At 41.0% G+C, this 20,207-nt stretch overlaps 1 protein-coding gene across 5 annotated transcripts; it reads right to left on the reverse strand.

Annotated features, from left to right (window-relative positions):
* Window positions 1-2,866: 2,866 nt before the first annotated feature.
* ARL4A (ADP-ribosylation factor-like 4A) lies at window positions 2,867-5,452 on the reverse strand. 5 transcript variants are annotated; one of them, XM_011942895.1, is made up of 2 exons: window positions 5,005-5,452; window positions 2,867-3,878 (listed from the first exon to the last, which is right to left on the reverse strand). In XM_011942895.1, exon 2 carries the CDS (start codon window positions 3,786-3,788, stop codon window positions 3,186-3,188), a length of 603 nt encoding a protein of 200 aa, XP_011798285.1. In that variant the 5' UTR covers window positions 3,789-3,878; window positions 5,005-5,452; the 3' UTR covers window positions 2,867-3,185. The 5 variants fall into 5 exon arrangements, with proteins under 5 accessions (XP_011798285.1, XP_011798271.1, XP_011798278.1 ...); XM_011942881.1 differs by having other exon boundaries at window positions 4,313-5,308; XM_011942888.1 differs by having other exon boundaries at window positions 2,867-3,875; window positions 5,005-5,219.
* Window positions 5,453-20,207: the final 14,755 nt, after the last annotated feature.

A 20,207-nucleotide genomic window follows, 5' to 3' on the forward strand; every position in this document is an offset into this window, starting at 1 on the left:
GGATCACCTGAGGTCAGGAGTTCGAGAACAGCCTGGCCAACATGGTGAAACCCCCTCTACTAAAAATAAAAATTAGCTGGGTGTGATGGTGTACCTGGAATCTCAGCTGCTTGGGAAGCTAAGACAGGAGAATCACTTGAACACAGGAGGCAGAGGTTGTAGTGAGCTAAGATTGTGCCACCACACTACAGCCTGGGCAAGAGAGCAAGACTCTGTCTCAAAAAAAAAAAAAAAAATTGCCTCGTACAAACAAAGTCTATGCCTTTCCCTCTGTTCATAAACCATCATTCATTTACAGACTAGTAATTCTTCTTATATATATATTAATAACTTCATTTTTTGTCTCCCTATATTTAGTTCATTTTTCCATGATTAAGTCTTAGTAAACTTCTGATGGTTTAAGAACACCATTTATAGGCCGGGCGCGGTGGCTCAAGCCTGTAATCCCAGCACTTTGGGAGGCCGAGACGGGCGGATCACAAGGTCAGGAGATTGAAACCATCCTGGCTAACACGGTGAAACCCCGTCTCTACTAAAAACTACAAAAAAACACTACTGGGCGTCGTGGCGGCGCCTGTAGTCCCAGCTACCCGGGAGGCTGAGGCAGGAGAATGGCGTGAACCCGGGAGGCGGAGCTTGCAGTGAGCTGAGATCCGGCCACAGCACTCCAGCCTGGGCGACAGTGCGAGACTCCGTCTCAAAAAAAAAAAAAAGAACACCATTTATAAACTATTTTAAGAAAAACTCTGTATATTTTTAAAATTAATTATCTTTATCAAAAGGTTTTTTCTTAAACTTTGTTCTTTGATATTAATTTGGATTCAGTTGAGCAGTCCTTAATATTTTGTATTAAACCAAGTAACTTCAAATACAAGAAAATATTTTAGAAACATGCACTACAAATGGTGCGCCATAATAGAAAACTAAATATAAAAGCATAGTCTAAACTCTTCAGGATTTAAAGACTCATTATACTACGGTGCTAATAACTAGAATAGGGGGTAGGGAACTTGAACTTAGCACGCTAGAAAATCTTATGATGGGTTTTATAGCTGAAATTGTCTTCTATAAATCAAAGTTTGTACAGTGTTCATGCCATTTTGTCTTTTGTTTTTGCCCATTAAATATGAAAAACTTAGATAACATTAATTTGCTTATGTTCTTAGGCTACAAAGGGTCAACACACAAGCTTTTGAAATAGTTAAAAACAGCACTATTTTATATAGTAGGTAGACAGAAAGTACAGGCAAACTGAAAAATCTAATTGATACACTGATTTTTTTTTCCAGAAAGCTTTATTAATCCATCATGGATCTACTCATGTTTGCAGCAGATACCATGACTTCATTACCAGTGAAGAGAGAAAAAAAAAAAAAAAAGAAAATAGCCTTCAATGCCTGTCACATCTAAGCAGATCTAAACTACTATGGGACTAAATAGCCTAGCTGGTCAGTTGTTATTTCACATATAATTAAAAGCTTCAGCAAAAGTGGAAATACATTAAAATTCAAAATCTAATACTGTTCTCCTAGTGCCTCAAGTAGTTTATTGGTAGTAATTATCCACATTTCTATAAACATTCTAAATGACCATCACTAGTGCAGGAATATTTAACATATGAAGTCTCCACATGAAGCTACTTCATTCATTTTGTGTGACACAAGAATCAAGGTTCCAAACACTCAGTTATGCCATTAAAAACAAACAAACAAACAAAAAACAAAACAAAAAAAGCCAAAACAAATCCTCCTAGCAAAATGCATTTCTTTCGGTGATTTTTCAGAACCAACAGCTGTTGCTTTAGACATAAAAAATAAGCTGATTTAGTAATATATGGTCACTGGAAGTAAGTCTCTGTCTGTAGATAAGAATTAGATAAAGGTCTTTTCTCCTTATAGAGCTTTTTATCCAATGTAAACAGCACCAGTGAATTTTCATAAAACAGGTTTGTTACTTTCCCCTCATTTTCTATAATTGTAATTCTTATCTGCCATACTGTTATCATTTCTTCCTCCCTATAATCAGGACTGGACAGCCCATGTAATACTGTTCAATTTGTAAACAAAAAATTAAAGCTCAGAACACATACAGGTATCTTTTACATTTTCATTCTACAGCGCATCTTTTACATTTTCATTCTACAGCGCATCAGGTATATTTATAAAGCTTTTGCTCTTCCCAACACACTACAAAAATATATAAAAACCACATTTGTTTTCAGCCAGCAAATATTAATAAAACAAATATCTCATAACTGGAATATTTTAGAAACCACATTTTAATTACATCCTCTTGACTAAATTAATTTCCTTCTTCATAAATCCATATATGTATCCAGTGCATATTTATTAGTTTACATGCCCATATTTACTATGAATAAGTCAATTATTTTAGGTTCTTCAAGAGAAAGTGCTTCTGACAACAAACTATTTCTATAATAGTCCTAAATCCCCCAAAAAGTTGTTTTAAACCTGTGTAGAACGATGCATAGCTATTTCTAAAAAGTAAGACTACACACCAAAACATGCTTTGTCAGGAAAACTAATCCATGCACTTGAATACACCCCAAATATCTTATTTTTATTAAAGGTAGACCAACTTAAACATTGTCTAGAATTAAGCTATACCATTAAATTACTTGATTTCAGAAAGCATCAAAAATCATTTGGCCAAAACTTAAAAAATACTCCTTGTTCCTTACTTCAAAAAAGGACTGGTTGGACCAATGTGATCAATATAACTGCATATATGTTAATCTACCTTAACATTTCCATCGATTAGCACTTGATCATTACAAAGGCTTGTATGCAGTTTTCTTGCAAAGGCTTCCCCCGCAAAAAGATATAAGCACAAAACACTAGGCAGACACTCTTGAAAGTTTTATTTCACTAACTTCAGGCCAAATTTCCACAACTGTGTTCTGGTCAATTTCCTATCCTTGCTTGGCTTCCCCAAATGCTAGTACCAAAAGATTTGTGGGGTAGGGAGAAGAGACCACTTTAAGAAGCACTGCATTTACTCATCTTCCACAAGGCAACAGAGTTGGGCATCTGATTGTTCAACAAAACAAAGCTTTAATAGCATCCAGGAGGGCAGACAGGCAAACCAGGTTGTAGACACTCTTCTATTTGTCAAAATCAGACCAGAGAAAACCTACTCCACACAGATATAATAGGTATCGATATTCATCTTTTCTTTTTCTGTTGCCGCAACATTTTTCTTCTTTTAATGATCATATCATGTAGTTTCTCAAGTCCTTCCTTTAGGCCATCTCCTATGATTGCACAGGTAGGCTGCAAATGCCAAGGAGTTGATGAACTCAGTTCACCCATTGCTAACAATTTCTCAATTTCTGAAAGAGACAATGAGTTCCTCAAGTCTTGTTTGTTAGCAACTATAAGTACAGGGACTCCTTGATTTTCTGATATCCTAGTTATTTTGTGAAGTTCAGTTTTGGCTTCCTCCATCCTTTCGACATCAACAGAGTCCACAACAAATACAATGCCATCTGTGCATCTAGTATATGACTTCCACAGCGGCCTTAACTTCTCCTGACCACCTACATCCCAGAAGTGAAACGTGACTGTTTTAGAATTTCCCAAGGTTACCTTAATTTTCTCAGTGTTAAATCCTTTGGTAGGTACGGTATTTACAAATTCATTGAACTGCAGCCTGTATAAGACAGTTGTCTTTCCAGCACAGTCCAAACCCAGAATAACAATGTGGAAGGATTGAAATGAAGGCAGGCTGGACAGGATAGAAGTCTGGTCTGATAGCCCATTCCCCATTTCCAGGTGCAAACAAATGTCCCAAATTGAAAGTGCTTTTCTCTTCTTGCTTTAGAACTTCTCTTGGTAGCTGATTCAGCTATAAGACTGCTGGGAGAGGGAAGAAATAATAAGTTATTCTCCTGAAATAATACATTAAAACAGGTTTTCTCTACTTTGCTAAAATAAACAACACGAAGAACTTACTACAACTTGCTTCGCTAAACCAGACGAGATATGAAACATACATGAAAACACACACAATTCAAAACAAACGATGGAATAACAGTGATTGAAATTATCTGGTTTACTTAAAATGCAGTAATATGTACGTTTTTCTCCTGGGCCCCCAAACCTCAAAGACCTCATTCTGGAAAGAACCTAGCTAACAATATGTGGTCTAAGTGGCCATAACCACAAAGTGCCTATTTGGCAGAAAACTCATAAGCAGGTAGTCCTATCTTGAGAATCTAATTCCACATGCCTAACAGCATACCCAAGATCACTATTACCTCCTACCCCTTCCAAAATAACAACGTTCTCACCTCCCGATCTGGAGTCTGGGTCCAAATGAGAAAGCATTGGCAAGCGTTTCCACCCAGGGATAAGCACCCCCACGTCTTTCCAGCTTAGCTCTCCAAGCAGCTCTGGCAGTTATCGCACTAGAAACCTTGGACTCAGACTCCGACCACGCCCACTCCTCCCGGTCCACCCATGATCCCAAATCCCATTGGTCACCCGCATCAGGGTAGCCATGCAACTCCCGCCCCCGCTCCGTAATTGGTGAGGGTAATCGCCGCTCCCAGTGCGGCGGAGCTGGGCTCTCTCTCGGTCCACCGGCACCACCTGTTGCCCTTAAGTTAGAAAAGGCGGCGTTCTCGGAGGGAGCCAAGCAGCCGCTGCAGGTGAAGGGGAGCCTCGGGCGGTCAGGTCGCCGCCAGGCTGCCGGCTCCGTTCGGCCCGGCGCACCTGCAGCGCAGCCAGGGCGCCAAGCTGAGGCTCTCACATCCGGGGCCCGCAGTCACCGCCAACGCGTTAACCCTTTGTCCGCAGGCCCGAGGGTGCTGGCTGTGACCGCGCGGGCCCCTAAGGTGCTAGAGATTAGACCTGGCGCGCCCGCTAGGGTAAGCCCACCCTCCCCGGAGCGGGGTTCCTTCACCTGCCCCTCTGCACACAATCGGCTCTTCTCCCTCGACAGGGCGTGGCCGCCGCGGCCGGCCACCCAGCCGCAGCTCACCTGACTAACCGTCCTTCCTCCTCTTCACTCAGTGTTTCTCCCAGTCGCTGGGGAGGCGCGCTGATACCTGTTCCCTGGCACCCGGGAGGCGTGGGCAATGGCGGAGGACTGGGCGCCTGGCGGGCGCCGCGCGCCAGGCTGCCCTAACGGTGCTCGCCCAGCAGCTCCACGCGACAGTCCCCGCCCCCTCCCGCGCGCCGCCAGGGCGCCGGCCTGTTGGGGGCGCGCAGGAGCCGCGTCTCCTAGCAACGCCAAAACAAGGTCGAGTTCGAATCGGCCTAGCGCTGGCTGCCCGCGAGGTCGGATGGGACTTCCGGCCTCACCCCTGAGCGGTTGCTACTGGTAGCCCTGTCTGTGGCCGCCCGCCAGCCTGGCATGGGTTCCCCCCCCCGCCCCTCCCCCCCGGCACCGCCTTCCCTCGGGGCGCCTAGGGCATCTGCGGGGCAGCCATTAAGTGATGCGAGGTTAGGGATTCCGTAGTTCACGGGTTACGGGTGGTCCCGTATATATCGAGGTGACTTGGAGGTCCCCAAGTAGTTGGCCTTAAGCGGCCTGGGTTGGCTGGGCTGCTAACCGCCTTCCTTCGCTTTTTGTAGAGCAAGTGAACGCTCTCTCTCACGTGGTTCTAGCAGCATCCCTGGGAGCTGGCGACAGATAGAAATATTCCAGTTTGACACATAAGGAAATACACTCTGAAAGATGAAAGAGATGTTTCTTTTTTTCTTTTTCTTTCAAATTGCTCACACAATTTTAATTGTGATAATTTCCGACATACCATTCAACTACACCATTTGCATGTGCTGTAGTGAGACATGGGAGTAAGAGTATTTTACTTGAGTGTCCAGTTCTCTTTAAAACCAGCGTTTGCAGTTAACGACTTGGAAAATACAACACAAAAAGCCATCTAGCCTTTTTTAAAATCTCTATTTATCCCTTCAAAATTCCCTTTGTCGCCATATACATACTAGGTGGCTCTACCTGCAGAAAGCTGCATTTTCCAAGCAGCGGGAGAGTTTAATTCTTAACTTTCCTGTACTCCAGCCTCTGCTGGCTCCCTTGCATTTTTGTTTGCATCCTCTTCTTTGTCTTCTGTGCCTTTCGTTCTAGGTTAATCTGAGCAAGCTCTTCACTTTTGTCTGTGATGTATTTTAGCAGTGAATTACTCCTTCTGGCTAGGAGCTTCACATCTTCAGTGTTAATGGTGGTTCTTTTCGCATGTCTTGCACACATTTCTAGATCTTGCACTGTCGAAAAGTCAGCTCCAAAATTGCTGCAATGATAAGTTTGCTGAACTGCATCTCTGCCCAATGCCACTTCCTCGCAAAGACAACCCGCAGTGTAGTGCCCTGCTGCTTCCTTTGGCCTCTGTTAGTAAGAAAATGGCTAAGAAAATCGCTGCTGCTCTTCCGCCTCCATTTCCTCCTTCATCAGAACGGGGAGGCAAACGCGTGGAACGGAAAGGGGCTGTGGGGCAGCGGCCAGATTGGATTTTCCCTCCGCAGCCCTGAAGGGATGTTTCTAATGACCCAAGGAAAATTAGCGGTGGTCCTGGAACTGTTCATCTAAGTCTACTAGTCATCAAATGCAAAATGCTTTTCATTGGATGATTCTGACTAAATGTAGTTTTGTCTTTGATCAATAAGTTCACAAATATTTATTGAACACCTAATAGGCTGTAGACACAATTCTGTGTGCTTGGGGATAAAATGGTGAGCAAAACACGCTGTCCCTGCCCCTGTGGAATATTGGAGTCTCTATGGATGAATAAATTTATAAAATGTTTTCAGCGGTAATTTCAGGGTTCTTATGACAACCTGCAAAAGAAGTAATGACTTAACGTTGTAGGAAAGCTTTAGTCAACAAAACATCTTTTTTTTTTTTTTTTGAGACGGAGTCTCGTCTCGCTCTGTCACCCAGGCTGGAGTGCAGTGGCCGGATCTCAGCTCACTGCAAGCTCCGCCTCCCGGGTTCGCGCCATTCTCCTGCCTCAGCCTCCCGAGTAGCTGGGACTACAGGCGCCCGCCACCTCGCTCGGCTAGTTTTTTGTATTGTTAGTAGAGACGGGGTTTCACCGTCTTAACCAGGATGGTCTCGATCTCCTGACCTCGTGATCCGCCCGTCTCGGCCTCCCAAAGTGCTGGGATTACAGGCTTGAGCCACCGCGCCCGGCAACAAAACATCTTTTTAGTGAAGACTGTAAGATTGTAACTTGGAAGAACCTATATGGTACACTTTTTTAAAATTGTACTTTTTTTCTTTTTAAATATGGATTGGAGTTTCCTCAAGAAATATCATAGTTTTTCTCAAGACCACTATTGCCAGTGGTATTTATTTCTTTTATGACTAGCACAGGAACGTGCATACTTGTCATACTGGATTCTTTTTTTTTTTTTTTTTTTTGAGACGGAGTCTCGCTCTGTCGCCCAGACTGGAGTGCAGTGGCCGGATCTCAGCTCACTGCAAGCTCCGCCTCCCGGGTTCACGCCATTCTCCTGCCTCAGCCTCCCCAGTAGCTGGGACTGCAGGCGCCCGCCACCTCGCCCGGCTAGTTTTTTTGTACTTTTTTAGTAGAGACGGGGTTTCACCGTGTTAGCCAGGATGGTCTCGATCTCCTGACCTCGTGATCCGCCCGTCTCGGCCTCCCAAAGTGCTGGGATTACAGGCTTGAGCCACCGCACCCGGCCTCATACTGGATTCTTAAAGTCAAAAACAGCCTGGCCAACGTGGGGAAACCCCACCTCTACGAAAAATACAAAAAATTAGCCGGGCGTGGTGGCAGGCGCCTGTAATCACAGCTACTCAGGAGGCTGAAGCAGGAGAATCACTTGAACCCAGGAGGCGGAGGTTGCAGTGAGCTGAGATCGCGCCATTGCACTCCAGCCTGTGCAACACGAGCGAAACTCCGTCTCAAAAAAACAAAACAAAGAAAAAAGCAACGTAAAAACCTAAGTTCTAAGCACAATGCATAATTTCAAGACAGCCACACTAATTTTGGGAATAAAACCTAGAAACATCAAATGGCATTCTATAAACATTAATCTATTATAATCTAAGGATTGCCTGATTAGCTATAATGGTGAAATCTCATTAGCCATTCAAATAATCAGCAAATAATTGATAAAGGGCTTAGTGCAATACCCTATTTCCTTTTCTTGGAAATTCAACAAGGATTCTTTACTAAACTGGAATAACTTGCAGATCCTCCTTAAGTCAAGAATTTAGAGCAAGAAAATTCTATGGCCACCCTCTGTTTACAGTAGTTTTGAAATCAGTAGGCCCTTCTAGTATTCCTTGCATAGTCTTCCCTGGAGCAAAAAGGGAAAAAAGGAAAACAAAAGCACTGAGGGCTTCCAGTCTTGCAGAATCACCCTCAGTGAATTGCACTTTCATGTTATACTCTAGGTTTTAAAACTACAGTAGTCGTTGGCAAACTGCAGCCTGTAGGTCAAATTCAGGAGATAAGAATGGTTTTTACATGTTTAAAGGGCTGCAAGAGAATGGATAAGAAAAGAATATGCAATCAAGATAATCTATGCCCCCCCCCCCACATCACACACATACAAAATAAATGTGCTCTCTGCTTCTGTAGAAAAATGTTTAGTATGCCTGTTCTATATATATATATGAAAACAGCAACAAATGATACTAAAAGCAATGGAATTTGTGGAACACAAAGTTCACTTTGTTTCATGATCTTATAGAAGACCCATTCAGAGATTTTACTTATATTCTATGCCAGAAAAAAATCCCTTTAGGCTGTAGCTTGTAAACAGTGCTTCAGTGCCCTGGGGTGCCTCGGAATTCCTAGGGGTTCTGTGGGATAGTTTAACTTTTTGAGGGGAACACAGTGACATCTGTTGGACCATATTAACAACTACAAATATCAAGTTTGGATCTATCAATTTCATAAATAGAAAGGGTGTGGGTATTTATTTTGGCCTGAGGTACCATTAAAAAATTACTGAGGCACTAGGGCTTCTGGGAACCTCGCCTTTAATTATGGTTTTCCAAACTTGGCTAATGATGAGAAAGAATCACCTGTTAATGCTTGTAAATGTATAGATTCCTGGTTCCTCCTGTTTCAGACCCCCCAAACCAGAATCATCAGGAGAGGAGCCAGTGATCTGTATTTTAAGTAAGTATTTCAGATAATTAATGATTAGACACTTAGAAGAAATACTAATCATAAGAAATGGGTAAGTTTTCTCTTTTTAAATAACTACAACTGAGTAATTTACTTTTGATTCTCTTTTTGAATTAAATATCAGGACCCATATCAAATCTGATGCCTATGTTCTCACTTTTAAGTAGAAGCTAAACAATGGATATACATAGACATATAGAGTGGAATCATAGACATTGGTGACTTCAAAAGGTGAAAGGGTGGGAGAAGGGTGAGGGATGAAATACTACCTATTGGGTACGGTGTACACTATTTGGGTGATGGGTACATTAAATGCCCAGACTTCACCACTACACGATATATCCATGTAACACAACTGCACTTATACCCCCTGAATCTATGAAAATAAAAATTAAAAATCAGATGCATGTGGCATTCTTCTCTTCCATAGCCTGATTTTTTATGATATACATAAGTTAAGCATACACATACTGAAATAGTGTCTTTCCTTACCTTTGTCACAGCATGTGTATGTGTGTGTATGTGTATAGATAATATAGATGTATATATTTAGGATACCTCACTTTAGTTGTTTCCATGCATATTTATGATGAGAATAATAGAGAATTTATTAGAGAATTATTGAGAGGGATATAAACTTTGATTCCCTTGTATCACTTTATTATCATCCTTGCTAAACACATGGCCTTCCTCTTTTAGTTCCTGTTTTAGTTGACGGCAATTTATTCAGTAGTCCCAAGTGGAAATTTCAGGGCCATTTAAAAAATTCTCCTATATCCCACTTATGGTTAGCTATCAAGCTCCCTTTAGTTCATGTTTTTCCGTTCCTATTTCCGCTACTTGCATCTGGTTTTTGTGACCTCTCACCTATACTAATTTACCTCCTAACTGATTTTTCAGCTAAAAAGCATTGGAGCAGGAGTTTGTTTCCTGTGTCTGGCTCCAAGTCTCTTCTCTTAACAACTGTATTCTAAGGAGTTACATTTAGGTTAATTCATTTTGATCCATGGCAACATAGAGCCAGGGTACAATTTTTGACAAAACTTTAAAAAGAGGATGTCAGAAGGGAAATACAACCCAAAATTCACTTGAAATGGGTCCTAGATAAGAGTTTTCAGAGTCCACAAGTCTAAACCCTCCTCCTGAACTTCTTTTATGAACAGCTTCAAGGCCTAGCTCCACCCAGTTCCAAGTCACAGGACAGTTTGCCCCTTCCTCTGGAAAAGCCTTCACATGCCTCTCCATACCTGAGTGCAGGTCCAACTGCCAAGAAGCCCTGTGGTAAAAAGGCATCATGCCACACTACAAGAGGCAGATCCAAAGTTAAGAAATAGGGACCTAGAAAGTGAGTCTTGTGTATTGTGGCATGATGCCTTTTTACCACTGGGCCTCAGAAGTCAAAGCATAAGAAGTGAGATGTAAAAGGAAAGCAGCTTTTTTTCAAATGCTGACAGATGGAAGAATGGCTGGGCTCAGGCCTCAAAGGAACCATCTCTAGCTTTAGGCTGGGGAAAGGAGTTTTAAAAGGGGAACTTGGAATGGAGGCATGTGGGAGTGGTGCTGGGTACAAGGTCTATGTGTCTTGTTCTGGTGGCTGTCTTGAGTCATGGTCTACCTCGAGTGCAGGTTGGCATCAGAGTCTCAACAATGGCCAGGTTGTAGATTAACCACCTTGAGGTGATCTCTGGAATTTCACAACTGGGTCTTTGTGTCTAGTTTATCTTAAGATTAGGCCCTGGGGCTGGGGCTGGTGGCTCACGCCTGTAATCCCAGCACTTTGGGAGGCCAAGGCGGACAGATCATTTGAGGTCAGGAGTTCGAGACTAGCCTGGCCAACATGGTGAAACCCCGCCTCTAATAAAAATACAAAAATTAGCCAGGTGAGGTGGTGGGCACCTACAATTCCAGCTACTCAAGAGGCTCAGGCAGCAGAATCCCTTGAACTCTGGAGGTGGAGGCTGCAGTGAGTTGAGACTATGCCACTGCACTCCAGCCTGGGCAACAGAGTAAGACTGTCTCAAAACAAACAACAACAAAAAACTTTAGCCCCTGCAACTTCTAAGTAAGCACATAATTAGATAAGTGTCTGGTGGGAAGGGCCCAGAGACAGAGTTTTAAAATACGTTTTAAGGCTAAAAGCAAGAAAGGAAAAAAGTTTCAATATGCATTTTGAAGCTAAACAACTTGGTTACACTGGGATGATTGACAGATCATCCAGTCCAACAGGGCCTCAATAGGGGCCACATCAGAACAAATGAGTCCTAATTCTTTCCAGCTTTAACTAATATTGTATGTTATATTTTATTTCTACAATCCAGATCTGTGCACACTTTTGTACATTTCTGTCTTCTTCCATGAACATTTTAATCCACTCTGTCACAAGTTTCCATGGCCTCTTGTTGGAGTACTCCAAGGCTCCTTAGGTCTTTATACTTTTTCCTTACATAATTTCATCCAATACCAGGGATTTAAACAATCTGTATTCTCCCAAATTTTTCTCAACATAGACATCTTTCTTGAACTCTACAAATGAATGGCAGGTAAGCATCTCAGCCCCTAAACCTGTTCTTTTCACTCAATATTTATCTTATTCATTAGAACCCAATATATCTACATCCTCATACATCACACATGACCCCTCAGCAAGTCCTGTTGACACATATATTCAAACCTGACCACTTCTTACCACCACCACTGCTCTGTCTCTGTTGCCCATCAAATTCCAGAGCCTCTCATGTAGTCTCTGTGCTTCTGAGGGTAAGCTCTTTCTGAGGCTTCAATATCACCTCCTCAGAGAGGCCTTCCCTGAACACCTTATTTAAGGTATCTGCCTTGAACCCTCCTTTCCACCAGAACTCTCTATTCCTTACTCTGCTTTTGTTTTTCTTCTTTGCACTTGTTACTACCTGACATGATTCATATCTGTCTATTGTGTTGCTTCTGTAACTGTCCCCCCTCTTATTTCCTATTGTAAGTTCCAGGAAGCAAGGATAATGTCAATTTTGTGTGCTACCTTATCCCCCATATTTACAGTAATGTGTGTGTGTGGCACACAGTAAGAATTCAGTGGATTTATTGAATGAATGCTTATTATCCTAAGAATAACTACTCAAACAAAAATCCACAGACCTCCACAAAAAAAGCATAGTTTTTTTTGTTTGTTTGTTTTTGTTTGTTTTGTTTTCTGGGATGGAATTTCACTCTTGTTGCCCAGGTTGGAGTGCAATGGCACAATCTTGGCTTACTGGAACCTCTGCCTCCTGGGTTCAGGTGATTCTCCTGCCTCAGCCTCCTGAGTAGCCAGGATTATATGTGTGTGCCACCATGCTCAGCTGATGTTTGTGTTTTTAGTAGAGATGGGGGTTTCACCATGTTGGCCGGGCTGGTCTTGAACTCCTGACCTCAGGTGATCTGCCCACCTCGGCCTCCCAAAGTGCTGGGATTACAGGCGTGAGCCACCATGTCCGGTCAAAAAACATGTTAGCTTTGAAGGCAAATGTTCATACAGAGAAAATACAAATGACATATACCTATTTATTCTTAAATAGGCATGAATCCTGGAGAAACCACTTTGAATGCAATAGTACACAATAGAATGCCTAGCTTTTCAATGTAAAATATCTGCATGAACAGTTACTTCATTATTAGTAAAACCAATAGTCGGGTACTTGTTATGTTTTTATACCTAATGGTCCCATTCAAGGGGTTTCCTAGGCCGGGTGTGGTTGCTCACACCTGTAATCCCAGCACTTTGGGAGGCCAAGGCAGGCGGATGACCTGAGGTCAAGAGTTCAAGACCAGCCTGGCCAATATGGTGTAACCTCTTCTCTACCAAAAATACAAAAAACAATTAGCTGGGCGTCGTAGCACGAGCCTGTAGTCCCAGCTACTCAGGGAGGCTGAGGCAGGAGAATCACTTCAACCCAGGAGGTGGAGTTTGAATGAACTGAGATCGTACCACTGCATTCCAGCCTGGGTGACAAAGGGAGACTCTATCTCAAAAAAAAAAAAAAATTAATAAAGAGGGGGGGTTTCTAAATCCTAAGAGCAGGAGGCCCCAAGGGAATATTCAGACTTGTACAACTTCTAAGGCAGAAACTAATTATAATTTTGAGAAAAATAACTTTTCTCTACCTTCAAACCATCAATGTTTAACTCACATTTCAGCCAGATTTTTTCTGTTTGAAGCATTTCTGGTTTAAACATTTTTTTTTGTTGTTTTTGTCCAGTATTTGTTTGTTTTATTACTGTTGGTTATCCTGTGGTAGGGGTGAAGGCACAAATGTCAGAGTGCATATGATTAGCACTATCACACTATTCCCCTTTAACAAGAAGTGAACAAAATCATTTTATCACCATGAGTTGAGAATGGGCAGAAATTTCCTTTTAATTTCATAAAATGTATTCCTTACACATTTATCTGTCTAGATAAAGCAAAATAACTGGTACTACCAAGGGTTCATATGTGCCTGATATATAACAATCACTGTTCAAATGATTGTTTAGAACAACCATATATAATTGCAAGTGCTCCCTCCTTGTGAAAAACAGAATAAAACTGGGCGTGGTGGCTCACGCCTGTAATCCCAGCTACTTGGGAGATTGAGGCAGGAGAATCGCTTGAACCTGGGAGGCAGAGGTTGCAGTGAGTCGAGATTGTGTCACTGCACTCCAGCCTGGGCAACAAGAGAGAAAATCCATCTCAAAAAAAAAAGAAAGAAAAAAACAAAGAAATTAGACAACTAATTTCAAATTATCTAATATAAACCATCTGCATAGTTAATGAGAGAAATTTAGTTTTTGCTCAAAAGAGAATTTGTATCATAGCACTTTGGGATGTTTTAATTAAGACAAAATGTTTTGATATCTAATGAAATGATACAGAGTAGAAATACTGCGTCAAATACCAACCACCCCCAAATTTTTAAAGGATTCCTAACAATTTTAGATATCTTTAAATGAACTCCATGGATATATACAAAACAAATAAACAACACATATTAGTTCTTTTTGCAAGGGACTACCCACTGAGTAATTTCCTTAAGACACCTTAGAAAGACCATGGCCTAAGATTCTAGGGAATATAATGGGAAGAGAAAGTTTTATTACATTTCTCTTAAACCTATTTTATGTATTAATTCACTTATTTAAAGACAAATTCCACAAACATGTTTTAAAGCAGTGGGCTAGTACTGGAACATACACTTAGAAAACTGTAACTTGGCCAGGCGTGATGGCTCATGCCTGTAATCCCAGCACTTTGGGAGGCTGAGGTGGGCGGATCATGAGGTCAAGAGATTGAGACCATCCTGGCCAACATGGTGAAACCCCGTATCTACTAAAAATACAAAAATTAGCTGGGGATGGTGATGTGTGCCTGTAGTCTCAGCTACTCAGGAGGCTGAGGCAGAAGAATTGTTTGAACCCGGGAGGCTGAGGTCGCAGTGAGCCAAAATTGTGCCACTGCACTCCAGCCTAGCGACAGAGTGAGACTCCATCTCAAAAAAAAAAAAAAAAGAAAACTATAACTCGACCTTTGTCATATTGAGTTTGTGTGTGTGTGTGCGTGCGTGATCGTTTGTACCTAATGGAAGTGGAGGAGTTGACCAGGTGAGGCAGGTGATAATGTGGAAGACAAAGGATAAATCAAGTAATTTTAATATAATTTACTAATTCTAAGGAAGAAATAACTGATTTATGACGGTCAATAATAAACTACTTTTTCATTACTCCATAATTAGCATTTGAGGGGCATTTTAAAATTATAAAATGATTATATAATTGGGTCATTTTAAAGTTATAAGTCAGGTAGAATTTTTGTTTCCATTCTGAGTCCTCAGGTACTGATGAAAAACAGCACGCTTAACTAGAAACTTTTTTCTTGACGGATGATGAGGAAAGATTAAGAAAAAAATTAAAGTATGTCATATGTATTTGAATATCAACGTATCTATCACTCTATAAATAATATATTTTGGTTGCCTATGGAGAACAAGACAAAACTTAAGTGAGCTTTCCATTGTAGTTCAAAAGTCTAATATACAAAGTCTAATCCAATATACCATTAATACAAAGAGTCTTCTATACCTTAATTTATTTTAAATTTCTACTTGCTATTGTATTTTATGTTTCAGTGTACATTAAGGAAATATTTTATCACAACTGGGATATATATTGAATACCTCAATGCTACCATATGTACCATAGTTATTTTAGTTTGATGTTCAAGTTGCTGGGCATAGGCAAATCCAAATTATTTTTTATGGCTAAAAATATAAGTGATGGTTCTTGAAATGACTAGTGTGTCAGAATGTCACATGTACAAAATGTCATGGTGATATGGTTTGGCTCTGTGTCTCCACCCAAATCTCATGTCGAATTGTAATCTTCAATGTTCAGGGAGGGACCTGGTGGGAGGTGATTGGATCATGGAAGTAGTTTCTAATGGTTTAGCACCATCCCCTTAGTGGTGTTTCATGATAGAGTTCTCACGAGACCTGGTTGTTTGAAAGTGTATAGTATCTCCCCCTTCGTTCTGTCACCATGTGAAGATATGTTTGCTTCCTCTTTGCCTTCTGCCATGATTGTAAGTTTCCTGAGGCCTCCCAGCCATGTTTCCTGTACAGCCTTGGGAACCATGAGCCAATTAAGCCTCTTTTCTTTATAAATTACCCAGTCTCAGGTAGTTCTTTATAGCAATGTGAAAATGGACTCATACACACAGTTAATTCTAAAATGAGATGTTAATAATAAGTGGATAGAAAATGATTCATGAATAAACCTGTCTTCAACAAACTTAGTCAAATCAGGATAACAATAATCCAGTGTAGAAAAGGATAAGAGCTATAGCAAGGGTATACACTGAAGAAAATCAAATAATTTCACTCCAAAGCATGGCTCCTTAGTATAATGAGATAGTTAAACTAAAAACTATTAGAGATCAACAAGTACTGGAAGAGATTTTCCCCTTATCCACATAAGGGCTCACCAAAGAGAATAATGTTCTTGTTCCTTCCTTGTTATATTATTCCTTATAGGAAAGAAGACTAAAAATGTAATCACACTTGAACAGACCCTTTTTTAAGATAATAACTGTCTCCAAGGATCATTAAATTCCTAAGAGAACTGTTGACAAGTGAATTTCTGTTCCCCAATCTAATCATTCTCTCTAGTAATTATATTGCATCTCAATTGAATTCATCTTCTCCTACCTCCCATAAGCTGTTTTGCCAGCATCCAAGCCCCCATTCTTTCTATAATCTCAAGATGGTATATAAGCTTCTGTACCTCATTGGGAAGTTGGGTCTTCATTCTGAAGGCCAAGAAGCTTGGTCTCCACAACCTAAAGTCCTGTGGAAATGTTTGAATATGTGAGTTTACTTTCAACCAGGAAGAATGGGCACATATCATGGAAAAGATAGTATTGAAGATGGGTTCTTAAAAAAGGCTTTGTGCCTGTGCATGCTGGGGGAAAGTAAGGCAAAGTTAAGGGGCCTGGAGAGGGAGCTACATTCTAGGAAGAAACAGACAGCATAAGCAAAGTTGTAGAAGGAGAGAATCAGGATGTGTTCCAAGGAAATAGCAAGTAATTTATATGTTAATTAGAACATAGGGTTGTATGACATGAGACAAAGACAAGGAAAAAGGTGGACCCTGATAATGAGTGACTTGAATACATTGGTTAGGAACTTTGACTTCTTTTGAAATCACCTTTGCAAAAATTATGACAGTGAAAGTAGTCTGTCTTAGAAAAATTATGACAGTGAGAAAAATCTGGCATATCTGGCTTCATCTTGCTTCTAACCTCACAAGCTGTCCTTGTTCATTGCTGGGTGTAGGCCAAGCTAACTACGGGAGAAATTTAGTTTATATTTAACTTTAAAACAAATATGATAATAGCCTCATCCTGAAATTAACTCACTCCTTGCCTAGGGACCAAAACTGCCTTTGTACAACCAATGAATTCACCACAAGGTTAGAATTGTGGTTCAGGAGACATGTAGCCAGTGGTCATAAGATTTTTAACCTCTCCAGTTGCTCCTATAGATAATATCGCTATTGTAAAACCTCAGATTGATGTGTTAAAGCAAACCAAATATGGCCTGAGAAGGACTCCAAACTTCTATATTTGAGTCCTTGTGGATGAACTGCAACCTAACCCTAACTTAATAGGTAGACAAGATTGAAAACTTAGGAGTATGCACCAGTAACAACAGCTGAGTCTTGGCCACTCCCAGCAGCCATATTTCAACCAGTCACATACTGCTGAGTGTTTAAACTGTGTTCAAATAAGGCAAACGCTGAGCTGTAACCAATCCAGTTGTTTCTATACCTCACTTTTGAGTTATATATGTCACTTCCATCACTTTCTTTTTTTTGTCTATAAATTTGTTCCTGGAGTCTCTCTGAATCTGCTATAATTCTGGGGACTGCCCAATTCACAAATCATTCATTGCTCAAACTCCTTTAAATTTAATTCGACTGAAGTTTTTCTTTTTTTTTTTTTTTTGAGGCGGAGTCTCGCTCTGTCGCCCAGACTGGAGTGCAGTGGCCGGATCTCAGCTCACTGCAAGCTCCGCCTCCCGGGTTTACGCCATTCTCCTGCCTCAGCCTCCGGAGTAGCTGGGACTACAGGCGCCCACCACCTCGCCCGGCTAGTTTTTGTATTTTTAGTAGAGACGGGGTTTCACCGTGTTAGCCAGGATGGTCTCGATCTCCTGACCTCGTGATCCGCCCGTCTCGGCCTCCCAAAGTGCTGGGATTACAGGCTTGAGCCACCGCGCCCGGCCAAGTTTTTCTTTTAACAGATGTTTGAGCTGTCTTTCAGAGTTTACATTCTGATGGACTAGCTGGCCACACTCCAATTGGTAGCCCATACAAAGAAACTGGTTCACCTATTCTTGTGACCCCCACCCAGGAACTGACTCAACACAAGAAGACAACTTTGACCCCTGTGATTTCATCCCCAACCCAACCAGTCAACATTCTGCATTCCCTAGCCCTCTGCCTGCCAAACTATACTTGAAAAACCCTAGCCTCCAAATTCGGGGAGATGGATTTGAGAAACCTCTCGCATCCTTCTGCTTGGCTGGCCCTGCAATTATGAAGCTGTTTCTCTATTTCAACTCTTGCTGTTCTCAGTGTTGGGTTTTTCTGGGCAGTGGATAGAAAATTGCCTGTCGGGCAATTACACTTTCATTGATGACTCTTTAATGTTACTGCCCTATATCCAGTCAGTCACGAAATCCACATAAAACACTTAGCAGTTTGCCTGGAACAGAGCAAAAACTTCTTAAAAGTAGTTAGTAATGTTTTATGTCTTGACCTGGTTAGTGGTTACATGGACATGCTCATTTTGTTCTAGTTCATCAAGCTGTACACTTATGGTATAAGCACTTTTCTGTATACATTTTATGCTTTAAAAATAGGATTTAAATAAAGTTTAAGATACTGCTAAGGAATGATAGTGGATTAGGGCCGACCTGACCTTTGGATGCAGTAGTGTCTTGCCATAAATTATTATGCAAAAGGTTACTGATTAAGAGAGTACCAAAACAAAAACAAAAACAGAAAACCTATTCAATTAAGAGTTAATGAAACAATGAGTCTAACTATTACTAAAGTAATAATATTTAACTTTTGGTGTTAAAAAAATCATCACTATAAATTCTTCTCTCCCCCAAGAAAGAGAAATTAATGTTTCAGCAAGATGCACAATGTTTATACTATAGACTTGTAGACTCCTAAAATATCTCCGTATCTCCCTGAGGTTGTAATATCCCAATTTGTAAGCCTTTGATTGCTGTTTCTTGGCTTGTTTTCTAATCTAATCGGATAACTCCCTTTTTCCCACTCCTCCATGCTCATTTCTGTTGTGCTCTATCCTCATGGGAAAACCGGTTTCTCCAAGCATTCCATACTAATTCATATCTTTACACCTTTTCATATGATGTTCATAATGTTCCATATCCACTCCCTCTGCAGCCCTGCAGTGAATGTTATCCATCCGGAGATTTTTTCTTTTTTTCAGTGTTGAAAATGAACTTTAAAGGGCTAAGAAACATGATCCTGTATATATCTCACTACTTCTTTTTTTTTTTTTTAATTATACTTTAAGTTCTAGGGTACACATGCACAACGTGCAGGTTTGTTTCAAAGGTATACATGTGCCACGTTGGTTTGCTGCACCCAGTAACTCGTCATTTACATGAGGTATATCTCCTGATGCGATCCCTCCCCCTGTCCCCCACCCCACAACAGGCTCTGAGTTGTGATGTTCCCTGTGCTGTGCCCAAGTGTTCTCACTGTTCAATTCCCACCTATGAGTGAGAACATGCAGTGTTTGGTTTTCTGTCCTTGTGACAGTTTGCTGAGAATGATGGTTTCCAGCTGCATCCATGTCCCTGCAAAGGACATGAACTCATCCTTTTTTATGACTGCATAGTATCTCATGGTATTTATGTGCCACATTTTCTTAATCCAGTCTATCATTGATGGACATTTGGGTTGGTGTCAAGTCTTTGCTATTGTGAATAGTGCCGCAATAAACATACGTGTGCATGTGTCTTTATAGTAGCATCATTTATAATCCTTTGGGTATATACCCAGTAATGGGATCACTGGGTCAAATGGTATTTCTAGTTCTAGATCCTTGAGGAATCACCACACTGTCTTCCACGATGGTTGAACAGTTTAGTCTCCCACCAACAGTGTAAAAGTGTTCCTATTTCTCCACATCCTCTCCAGCACCTGTTGTTTCCTAACTTTTTAATGATCATCATTCTAACTGGTATGAGATGGTATCTCATTGTGGTTTTAATGTGCATTTCTCTGATGACCAGTGATGATGAGCATTTTTTCATGTCTGTTGGCTACATAAATGTCTTCTTTTGAGAAGTGTCTGTTCATATCCTTTGCACAGTTTTTTGATGGGGTTGTTTGTTCCTTGTAAATTTGTTTAAGTTCTTTGTAGATTCTGGATATTAGTCATTTGTCAGATGGGTAGATTGCAAAAATTTTCTCCCATTCTGTAGGTTGCCCATTCACTCTTTTTCTTTTG

The sequence above is a fragment of the Colobus angolensis genome, unplaced genomic scaffold (genome assembly GCF_000951035.1).
Source record: "Colobus angolensis palliatus isolate OR3802 unplaced genomic scaffold, Cang.pa_1.0 Scaffold104, whole genome shotgun sequence".
Taxonomy (NCBI): Eukaryota; Metazoa; Chordata; class Mammalia; order Primates; family Cercopithecidae; genus Colobus; species Colobus angolensis.